A 12,037-nucleotide genomic window follows, 5' to 3' on the forward strand; every position below is an offset into this window, starting at 1 on the left:
CTATTGCCCATGTGAAAATGAAAAACTGAGGCGAAAAGAATTTTTTTGTGAAAAAAAAGTACTTTTTCATTTTTACAGATCAATTTGTGAAGCACCTGAGGGTTTAAAGTGCTCAATATGCATCTAGATAAGTTCCTTGGGGGGTCTAGTTTCCAAAATGGGGTCATTTGTGGGGGAGCTCCAATGTTTAGGCACACGGGGGCTCTCCAAACACGACATGGTGTCCGCTAACGATGGAGATAATTTTTCATTCAAAAAGTCAAATGGCGCTCCTTCCCTTCCGAACCTTACCATGTGCCCAAACAGTGGTTTACCCCCACATGTGAGGTATCGGCGTACTCATGAGAAATTGCCCAACAAATTTTAGGATCCATTTTATCCTGTTACCCATGTGCAAATGAAAAAAATTGAGGCTAAAAGAATTTTTTTGTGAAAAAAAAGTACTTTTTCATTTTTACGGATCAATTTGTGAAGCCCCCGGGGGTTCAAAGTTCTCACTATGCATCTAGATAAGTTCCTTGGGGCGTCTAGTTTCCAAAATGGGGTCACGTGTGGGGGAGCTCCAATTTTTAGGCACACGGGGGCTCTCCAAACGTGACATGGTGTCCGCTAAAGAGTGGAGCCAATTTTTCATTCAAAAAGTCAAATGGCGCTCCTTCCCTTCCAAGCCCTGCCGTGCGCCCAAACAGTGGTTTACCACCACATATGAGGTATCAGCGTACTCAGGACAAATTGGACAAGAACTTTCGTGGTTCAGTTTCTCCTTGTACCATTGGGAAAATAAAAAAAATGTTGCTAAAAGATAATTTTTGTGACTAAAAAGTTAAATGTTCATTTTTTCCTTCCATGTTGCTTCTGCTGCTGTGAAGCACCTGAAGGGTTAAAAAACTTCTTGAATGTGGTTTTGTGCACCTTGAGGGGTGCATTTTTTAGAATGGTGTCACTTTTGGGTATTTTCAGCCATATAGACCCCTCAAACTGACTTCAAATGTGAGGTGGTCCCTAAAAAAAATGGTTTTGTAAATTTCGTTGTAAAAATGAGAAATCGCTGGTCAAATTTTAACTCTTATAACTTCCTAGCAAAAAAAAATTTTGTTTCCAAAATTGTGCTGGTGTAAAGTAGACATGTGGGAAATGTTATTTATTAACTATTTTGTGTCACATAACTCTCTGGTTTAACAGAATAAAAATTCAAAATGTGAAAATTGCGAAATTTTCAAAATTTTCGCCAAATTTCCGTTTTTATCACAAATAAACGCAGAATTTATTGACCTAAATTTACCACTAACATGAAGCCCAATATGTCACGAAAAAACAATCTCAGAACCGCTAGGATCCGTTGAAGCGTTCCTGAGTTATTACCTCATAAAGGGACACTGGTCAGAATTGCAAAAAACGGCCAGGTCATTAAGGTCAAAATAGGCTGGGTCATGAAGGGGTTAATCACTGTAACCATACTATTCTGGAGAATCAGGATTCCAGGTCTTGTACAGTACAATGACCACTGTAATTGCAATGTAAAAATTAATTTTTTTTCTGTTCACTTTGTAATATAATTTTGTGTTTCAGTTAATTAATCACAACTTCAGATCTCTGCTTGATGTCGGCCGATAGGAAACCTCTTGTTTATTTATGGGCTCCTTCTCACTTGTGTGAAATATGTCCGAGTCTCGCATGTTAAAACCCGGCTCTGCCGCCAGCACTCCAGAGCGGAGCGTGCGGCCGCATAGCAATACATGAAGCTGCACGCTCCGCTCCCAAGTGCCGGCGGCAGAGCCGGGTGTTACCATGCGAGACTTGGCCATATTTCACGCAAGTGAACCCTTATATAAGTAAATTCACTGCACTCCCCTAGGATAATGCATATAAGGTGATCTTTATTCATTGATCTTCTAAGGTATATGCAAAAACTAATTCAATGTTATAGGTAACTAAGTGTTAAGCATTAAATTGCATCTTATCTGTTTACATCCTATGTTGCCTGGATTTTGTTTAGCAGTACCTCTGCTATATTGTCAACATGTAAAGGTTTATTGTTTCTTTATTTTATGTTTTGCAGGTCTTACCATATTTTTACATCCACACTATGGAATATTCATTATTTTTCATTTCCCCCACAGCAATACTGTGGTAAACTTAGTTGCCTACAGCATTGAATAGTTTTTTTGCATATACCTTGGAAAATCAATGATTAAAAATCACCTTATTTGCATTTTCTTAGTAGGGTGCAGTGAATTTACCTGTAAATGTGCTAAGGAATCCACCTTGTTCTACTCGCACCTCCAGATGATCAAACCTGAGTACACTTCAAATTATCTTGATTAATACATACAGTATAACCCTTAGACTGGGTTCACATAGCATTTGCTTCTACTTTGGGTGGCTTTGTTGGGATTTAAGTCCAAACTCCTGCAAAACGAGATTCCTGTGTATGGAGTCACTGTGCTGTCGTGCATCATTTTAATCTGTAAATGCCTATCGGAGGCAGGAAGCAAGACGTAGTTAATGGACCTGATCCCGACGGAGCCACTGAACTTAGCCTGGGTTCATTCAGGGTTGATTCAGCATGGTATACTTTTGCAGCCCACCCTTTGCTGTGCAGTGCATGGATTTTAATATGTCGGATTAACCATGGCCACATGTGCAATGTAAAAACATTCCTTAGTACAGCTCAAACACAAGTTGGGGCGATTCATCAAAACGGACTACACTCTCGCTGATCTTGATAAGAGGGCGTTTTGGAGCAGAGGCTCCTGATTCATTACGATGCTGATCCACTTACTGTTTGGGAGTGGGGGCAAGAGTTTATGGACAAAGCTTTTTGTTTGTTTTGTTTGCTTTTGGCTCATGCTCACATTTTGCATGCAACTTTTCAAAGCTTATATTTTTATTGGCCTTCCAGCCATCGTTTTTTGCCATATAAATGTGCACAGTAACATTGAAAATGCTTTTTTTAGCTGATGTCTTTACCAAACTGGCAGATTACTTTTCAGTCCTTAATCTACGTTTCCACATTGTGGCTACGTCTTTGTGATTTGTTAATCTATATTTCTGGTTTCTTGTAGATCACCTGTACCACCGCCATCATCAGCAATTTCGACCTACCTGCCATCACTATATTCTGCCGCACCAAGAAACTCATCTCGAAGATCACAAAAAGCCCGTCGAAAAGTAGCCAAAATGAAGAGATTTTATGGCCCAGGAAGAGAACAGGTAAAATTAGTGCAGCTACTTCTCCCCGAAGAGTCGTCTACAGGAGCAAAAACCATTTTTGATATTAGTGAAAAATAGATGTTTCTAAAAGAGAACAAATGCCATATAGTTCATCACTCCAGCGAACACATCCACTGCTGGGATTAAAAGCTGATAACTTTTTTTTTTTGCCGGTCATTCTGTCCACAATATCTCTCCCCACAGATGTGAACAGTCCTAGAAACTATAATGAGTACATGATCTATCAGGAAAAAACATGGATAGACCACGTAGAAGAAAGTTGGACATGTGAAATGTGCCTAAGAATTGTAATGTGCAGCGACAATGGACTTTTCACACATCAGTTTTTTGGCAGTGTTTCATCAATATTAAACCCAAACCAGAAGAATCTACAAAACACCAAACTCGTCATTCTTTGGTCATGTTCAGTATTTGGAAGGCAAAAATCACGAGTCAAAATATTTGAGGAAAAGTAATAATAGAAACACGTCACCACTTTTATGTTTTTCATCCACGCCTGGTTTTGGCTTACAAATACTGCTGGACAATACTGACCGTGTGAACATGGCCTTTCAGTTATTTGTCTCCCTTTAGGTTCCACTCCTGACTGACCGCCGGGTCTCTTGTTTGGAGCACAGTCCGTATTTCACTGATGTATGAAACCGGCCTTACATCAATAGACAGTCCATGTGCTTTCTGTGTGTTGTCCTTTGTGCGCAGTGACCATACTTTGGCTCGTCTGCATTGTAGATCATTATTCACCTTAGGCTTCTTTCACACTTCCGTTTTTACAATCTGCACAGGATCCGTCAAAATGTTGAAATGACAGATCCTGTTCAGATTGTAAAAAACTGGTGCACTGAGCCCGTTTTTCTGACGGACCCGTCGAGGCTATGTGCACCTGTTGTGTATGCATCTTCGTAGCGGTTTTCTGCTGCAAAAACGCATACACAACACAACCCATATTAAAAATAAAACAAAATAAAAAAAAAAAATTGCAATATTCTCACCTTTCGGCGTCCCGCGCAGCGTTACTAATGCTCCCGGGCAGCTGGCGTTCCCAATAAGGCCTTACGTTACAATGACTTCTCATGACGTAGCGGTCTCACATTACTGAGAACGGCAGCTGCCGGGAGCATCAGTAACGCTGCGCGGGACGCCGGAAGGTGAGAATATTGCTTTTTTTTTTTTTTTTTTTTTTTTTTAAAAACATATCTTTTTACTATTGATGCTGCATAGGCAGCATCAATAGTAAAAAGAGAGAGAGCGAGAGAGAATTTCCCTGGCCGGAAATTCTTCCAGGCATGCTCAGTTTCAAAAGACGGCATCCGTCGCTGGATTCCTGCTTTTGACAGTCAGCGACGGATCCTGCGTCCATAGACTTACATTATAGCCAACGACAGGCAGCGCAGGATCCGTCGCTGAGCGATTTGCCGACGTGCAGAAAAAAACGTTCCTCTGCGATTTCTCCGCCCGACGGACAGCAATTTTGCGACGGATCCGGTGCACGACTGATAAAACGTGTGGCCATCCGTCACTAATACAAATCTATGAGAAAAAATGCATCCTGCGGGCAAAATCGCAGGATCTTTTTTTTCACAAAACGACGCATTATGATGGGAGACGGAAGTATGAAAGAGGCCTTACCAATCTGCTGCTGCTCTCAGGTCACCGCTGGTCTCCGTATCTTAGCACTGATGTTTTTTTTTCCTTTATTAGGAGGATGGAACCAGAGTTGTCAGCCGACAACTATTTTCAAATGAACAAGCACAATCAAACCAGGTGATGTTCAGTAATGATTGGGATGAAGAAGCAGAAAAACTGTATGCTTGGAGTCAAAACCTGTCTCTAGAAGAACCTGGGATGCCATCACCTGTGCATCTGTAAAAGCTAGAATTGGTCGCTGTGCACGATGGAAATCTGCCGATTGCATCAGATCTTTTGCTAGAATCTTCAGTTGCCATTTCTATCAATATGGGTGATCCGTAGAGAGACATGGGAAGATAAATGGGTGGTTTCTAGTGATGAGCGAATATACTCGTTACTTGAGATTTCCCGAGCATGCTTGGGTGTCCTCCGAGTATTTGTAAGTACTTGGAGATTAGGGGTATGTGCACATGATGCGGATTTTTCTGCGCATCCGCAGCAGTTTCCCATGAGTTTACAGTACAATGTAAACCTATCAGAAACAAAAAATGCTGTGCCCATGCTGCGGAAAAAAACGCGCAGAAACGCAGCGTTTTATTTTCCGCAGCATGTCAATTCTTTGTGCGGAATCCGCAGCGTTTTTACATCTGCTCCAATAGAAAACTGCAGATGTAAATCCGCAGCGGAATCCGCAATAGAAAACGCGATAAATCCGCAGGAAAAACCGCAGCAGTTTTCCCCTGCAGATTTATCAAATCCGCTGCGGAAAAATCCGCAGAGGAGCTCTATATGTGTACACATACCCTTAGTGTTCCTCACCTCAGCTGAATGATTTACATCTGTTAGCCAGCATAAGTACATGTGGGGATTCCCTAGCAACCAGACAACCCCCACATGTACTTATGCTGGCTAACAGATGTAAATCATTCAGCTGCGGCGATGAAAACTAAATTTCTGAGCACTAAAAAATACTCGGAGGACACCCAAGCGTACTCGGGAAATCTCGAGTAACGAGTATATTCGCTCATCACTAGTGGTTACTTATATTTTCTATAATGAAGCTTGGATACATAGGTACAGGGTTGTCCTTCAATTGGAATACAACCTAAATGATCCCCGTTGGGTAAGACCAAAGTGTGTCATTTGGGATTTTTTTTTTACATTATTACAAACAAACATGCTTAGTAATTAGAGGGGTAAGTTTGCATTAGGCCGGATCACACATGCGAGAAATACGTTTGAGTCTCGCATGGTAATACCCGGCATTGCCGCCGTCACTCAGGAGCGGAGCGTCGGCTGCATAGCAATACATGCGGCCGCACGCTCCGCTCCTGAGTGACGTCGGGAATGCCGGGTATTACCATGCGAGACTTAGACGTATTTCTCACATGTGTGATGCCGGCCTAAAGCCTCTTGCTGAACACATTTCTGGGATTGTCCGAGGTCCAGCCAGCAGCTGAGTCTAACAAGCGATCTGAGGGTATAAAACGGTCAGGTCTCATACAATGCAATACATGTGTATTGCATTGTATGAGACTGGTGATCAGAGAAGTAAAAATTGAAGTCCCATACAAGGAACGAAGTAAAAAAAATTTTTAAAAACTACAAAAAAAAAAATAAAAAAATCAGAAAATATTAAACCAATAACTACATATTTATGTTAAAACAATAGAGTACACATATTTGGTATCGCCACGTCTGGAACGAGCCGTTCAAAAAGTCAAATCAAAATTAAAATGGTAACAATGAAAACGTCATCTTTTCCCGCAAAAAACAAGCTGCCATACAGCTCCAACAGTGGAAAAATAAAAGTTATAGCTCTCAGAATAAAGCAATGCAAAAACAATTATTTTTTCTATAAGTTTTTATTGTGAAAAAGCGTCAAAACATAAAAAAAGTAAATGTAGTATCACTGTAGTCGTACTGACCCGAAGAATAAAGCTGCCTTTTCCTTTTTTCCACTCGCGGAACGGCAATAAAAAAAAAAAAAACCTAAAAACAAGTCCTGAATTTCTGGAGCTTGATCATTCTGTCTCCCAAAAATCAGAATAGAAAGCAATCAAATGTCATGTGCCCGAAAATGGTACCAATAAAAACATCAGCTCGACCTGCAAGAAAACAAACCCTCACATGACTGTTGGCCGAAATATGGAAAAATTATAGTTCTCAAAATATGGTGATGCAAACACCTGTTTTTGCAATAAATAGCATCTTTTAGTGTGTGACACTGTCACGATCCACTTTTGGATTTGTGGTGCCTCTGGTTCCACTTTGTTTAAATGTAGCTTTCCTTTCAGTCCATCGGGGGTTAATGTCAGTTTTTCCCCTCTGCTGGCAATCTGGTGTAACTGCGGTATTGCTGGGTCAGCTGATGTGATGGTGACCACTCCCACCATCCTTTAAATGGTCACCTGATGCATCCGCTGACTGTTGGTCAAACTCTATCTTTAGAGACCAGCTTAGCAGGAGCAGCTCTCTGGTGTCAGCCAATTCTGGTGTTTGGAGTCCTGTTGCTGTGCTGCTATCTGTGGTGTGGAGCTTGGCAGCGGCATCTGGGAGCTAAGTGCTGTATTTTCACCTTGTCCCTTTGTTGTTTGTCATTATACCGTCTTGTATTATCTGCAGTGGTGAGGCTAGTGCTCCTTGCCGGTCAGTGCACTAGCCAGGGCAGTATTAGGTGACAGCGAGGGACTTAGGTTTGTGACAGTGGCAGGTAAAAGGACCCACTTAGGGCGTTAGGGGACTGCAGGGACAGGCTCAGGTGGTGACCATCCCCCATTTCCCTAACTGTAGGGCCTTCCTCTCCCCCAATACCATCCCGTGACAGACAGCAGCCAAACATAAAAACCCAATATAAATCTGTTATCGCTGTAAGCGCACCGACCCAAGCATAAAGTCGCCTAATCACACATACCGTACGAGAAACAGCTTAAATACATAAAATCAATTCTTCACCTACATTTATTTTTTCATTCTGCCTCGCAAAGATCGCAGTAAGGCTCGGCGCATGTTTAACCTGTGCTCTATGTTGAGCGCTTACACTGGGGTTTCCGTGTAAATCTCTGAAATGCGTGATTAAGGCTGAACCCCCGGACGACAATTCCCTATAATGAGGCAGATGGTTGCACTGTGGATGCCATAGGTCCTGTGATCCGGTTGTATCCATCTTTTTAGTCATATATAAAAAAAAAAGTGCAGTCCGCCAGTTTTATGCACCTCTAAGGGTATGTGCACACGTTGCGGTTTTTACTGCGGATCCGCAGCGTCAAAAACGGTGCGGATCTGCAGCAGTTTTCCATGCGATGTACAGTACCATGTTAACTTATGGAAAACAAAAACCGCTGTGCACATGCTGCGGAAAAAAACGCGCGGAAACGCTGCGGTTTATTTTCCGCAGTATGTCAATTCTTTGTGCGGAATCCGCAGCGGTTCAACACCTGCTCCATATTAAAAAACCGCAGGTGTAAAACCGCAGTAGAATCCGCATAAAATCCGCTATAAATTCACAGGAAAAACGCAGTGTTTTTGCCCTGCGGATTTATCAAAATCAGTGCGGAAAAATCCGCACACCACTCCGCAGCGTGTGCACATAGCCTAAAAAGGACATCGCTGAAAAGCGTAACTCTGCTGCCTCATTATAGAGAATGGATGCCTTGGGGGTTTCATCTGAATCACGTCACTCAGATTTAGATGGAAACCCCAAAGTAAGTGCTCAGCGTACAGCGCTGGATAAATGTGATCCCTAACATTATGTAAAATGTTCCTAGTAAAAGCTTAAACTTAATCTACAAAAAAAAGCAAGTCCTCACTCAGGTTCATCATCTGTTAACAGAAATATAGGGGGCTTCCATGTTACTGCTGGTACAAAGGTTCTGGAAAAGAGTTATGGCTCCTCACCCCCCTAAAAGAAAATCTGCACTCTCAAATCCAAATGCCCCCCTTCCTTCTGAGCCCCAGTGTGTCTAAACCACATATAGCGTCCACTTGTTTGGCATTTCTGTAGTGATGAGAGCCCGCCTAATTTACGGGTTTCCAGAAGTGCGGGCTGGGTATAACGTACTGGTGACTGCAACATACTGGTCACTATAATGTTTGAAATCTTTACTCAGCAACATCCACTGCTGCTTTTTTTCTCACAAACACTTATGGAGTCAAAATCATCACTACACCTGTAGATAAATTCCCAAAGGAGTGTAATTTCCAAACTGGGGTCACTTGAGAGGATATTTTGCTTTTCTGGCATTTAGGGGCTCTCTATATGGAGTCCGGAAACTATTCTATAATAATTTGTTCTCTCAAATAGCGCTCTGTCCCTCCAGAGCCTCGCTCTGTAGCTAAGCAGTACTGTACAGTCACATATGGGGTATTGCCAAGTTCAGCAGAAATTGTGGGACACATTTTGGCACCATTTTTACCCATTTCCCAGTCTGAAAATGTAAAATCTTGGGCTAAAACTTTTTTTTTTGTGGTAAAAATGTAATTTTTTTTTCATATACCGTATATACTCGAGTATAAGCCGACCAGAGTATAAGCCGACCCCCCTAATTTTGCCACAAAAAACTGGGAAAACTTATTGACTCGAGTATAAGCCTAGGGTGGAAAATGGAGCAGCTACCGGTTAATGTCAAAAATAAAAATAGATGCCAATAAAAGTAAAATTAATTGAGACATCAGTATGTTAAGTGTTTTTGAATATCCATATTGAATCAGGAGCCCCATATAATGCTCCATACCGTTCATTATTGTCCCATAGCTATGCCATATAGTGCTCTGCGCCGTTCATTATTGTCCCATAGCTGTGCCATATAGTGCTCTGCACCGTTCATTCTTGCCCCATAGCTGTGCCATATAGTGCTCTGCACCGTTCATTATTGCCCCGTAGCTGTGCCATATAGTGCTCTGCACCGTTCATTATTGCTCCTTATTTAGCTGTGCCATATAGTGCTCTGCACCGTTCATTATTGTCCCATAGCTGTGCCATATAGTGTTCTGCACCGTTCATTTTGGCCCCATAGCTGTGCCATATAGTGCTCTGCACCGTTCATTATTGCCCCATAGCTGTGCCATATAGTGCTCTGCACCGTTCATTATTGCCACATAGCTGTGCCATATAGTGCTCTGCACCATTCATTATTTTCCCATAGTTGTGCCATATAGTGCTCTGCACCGTTCATTATTGCCCCATAGCTGTGCCATATAGTGCTCTGCACTGTTCATTATTGCCCCATTGATGTACCATAGAAAGCTGTGCCATTGCTGCAATAAAAAAAAAAAAAGCCATACTCACCTTTCTTGCTTGCAGCTCCCGGCGCCGCTCCATCTTCCCTGCGTCTCTCCGCACTGACTGATCAGGCAGAGGGCGCCGCGCACACTATATGCGTCATCGCGCCCTCTGAGCTGCACAGTCAGTGCGGAGAGACGCCGGGAAGATGGAGCGACGCCCGGCGTCCCTCTCCTTCTCCCGGACATCTGGTCTTCGGTGCCGTAGCCTCTTCCTCTATCAGCGGTCACCGTTACCGCTGATTAGAGAAATGAATATGCGGCTCCACCCCTATGGGAGTGGAGTCCATATTCATTTCTCTAATGAGCGGTCCTACGTGACCGCTGAAGAGGGGAAGAGCTGCAGCACCCGAAGACCGTGAGACGGCAGGGGGATCGCCGGGACTAGGTGAGTATGCCTCAGCGCCCTCTCCCCCTCACCCGCCGACCCTGCCACCTACTGTGACTCGAGTATAAGCCGAGAGGGGCACTTTCAGCCCAAAAATTTGGGCTGAAAATCTCGACTTATACTCGAGTATATACGGTAATTTATAAAATTCTGTGTCACACTTGTGTCAATATGATCACTGCACCCCTAGATGAACTCATTGAGAGGTGTAGTTTATAAAATGGGGTCACTTACGGGGGTTTCTGCTGTTCTGGCACCCCTCGGGGGCTCTGCCAATGTGACATGGATCCCTCAAACCAGTGCAGCAAAATCTGCACTGTAATATGGCGCTTTCCCTTTTTGAGCTTCCCTCCAAAAGTAGTTTTCGACCACTTATGGGGTATTGATGTACTCAGGAGAAATTGCATAAATTGTACTGTTTGTTTTCTCCTATTACCCCTTCTGAAAATTGCAAACTTGGGGTCAAAGTGACATTTTAGTGGAAAATGTAGTAATATTTCATTTACGTAGCCCAATTTTATACAAGTTTGTGAATCACCTGAGGGTTAAACATACTACTCCCCTAGATCAATTCCTTGAGAGGTGTAGTTTACAAATGGGATCACCTGTGGGTGTTTCTGCTGTTTTGGCATGTCAAGGGCACTTCAAAAGGTGACATGGTATCTGCAACCTATTGCAGCCAAAATAGCGCTCATTCTCTTTCCAGCCCTACCATGCGCCCAAGCAGTCATTTAACAAATATGGGGTAACTGCATACTTTTGAAAAATTGCACAACAAATTTTGGCATCCTTTTTCTTCTGTTACCATTGTGAAAATTAAAAAATGGGGCTGAATCAAAATTTTTGTTGGGAAAATCTGTTTAATTTTCACGTCTCAACATTATAAAATTCTGCAAGTCCCCTGAGGGTTCAAAATGCTCACCACACATCTAGATAAAGTCCTTGAGGGGTCTAGTTTACAAAATGGGGTCATTTGTGGGGGGTTTCTACTGTTTAGGCACCTCAGGGGCTCTCCAAATTCAACCGCTCAGGTCACCCCCACTTTCCACACTTATAGAAACATACAGGCCATTAACACCCAGGAACTTATGAAGAACTTGCAGTCCTCATTGGCCCCAATCTCCTCCATCTCATGTCCTGATTCTGCTCTGAAGCATTACAATGAAACCCTGCAAAGTGCCCTGGATGAAGCTGCTCCTCCTATACATAAAACAACTCGGCACAGACGGCAACAACCGTGGCACACGCTGCAAACACGTTTCCTGCAGCGGTGCTCCAGGTGCGCAGAACGTCTGTGGAGAAAATCTAATCTACCCGAAGATTTCATCCATTATAAGTTCATGCTAAAGACATACAATTCTGCCCTTCACCTCTCCAAACAAACCTACTTCAACACCCTCCTCACCTCCCTGTCCAATAACCCTAAACGTCTCTTTGACACGTTCCAGTCCCTACTCAACCCAAGAGCGCAGGCCCCAACCACGGATCTCCGTGCTGACGATCTGGCCA

General features: G+C 42.9%; 1 protein-coding gene across 1 annotated transcript in view; it reads left to right on the plus strand.

Moving 5' to 3' along the window:
- C3HXorf58 (chromosome 3 CXorf58 homolog) overlaps positions 1-5,312 on the plus strand; it is a 41,661-nt gene extending 36,349 nt beyond the window's left edge. Inside the window, exons 7-8 of the mRNA XM_069760062.1 lie at positions 3,066-3,213; positions 4,933-5,312. Of these exons, the coding sequence (XP_069616163.1) occupies positions 3,066-3,213; positions 4,933-5,100 (316 nt within the window). The 3' untranslated portion in view covers positions 5,101-5,312. The remainder of the gene's footprint in view (positions 1-3,065; positions 3,214-4,932) is intronic.
- The last annotated feature ends 6,725 nt before the right edge of the window (positions 5,313-12,037 follow it).

Source organism: Ranitomeya imitator, chromosome 3 (genome assembly GCF_032444005.1).
Source record: "Ranitomeya imitator isolate aRanImi1 chromosome 3, aRanImi1.pri, whole genome shotgun sequence".
Taxonomy (NCBI): domain Eukaryota; kingdom Metazoa; phylum Chordata; class Amphibia; order Anura; family Dendrobatidae; genus Ranitomeya; species Ranitomeya imitator.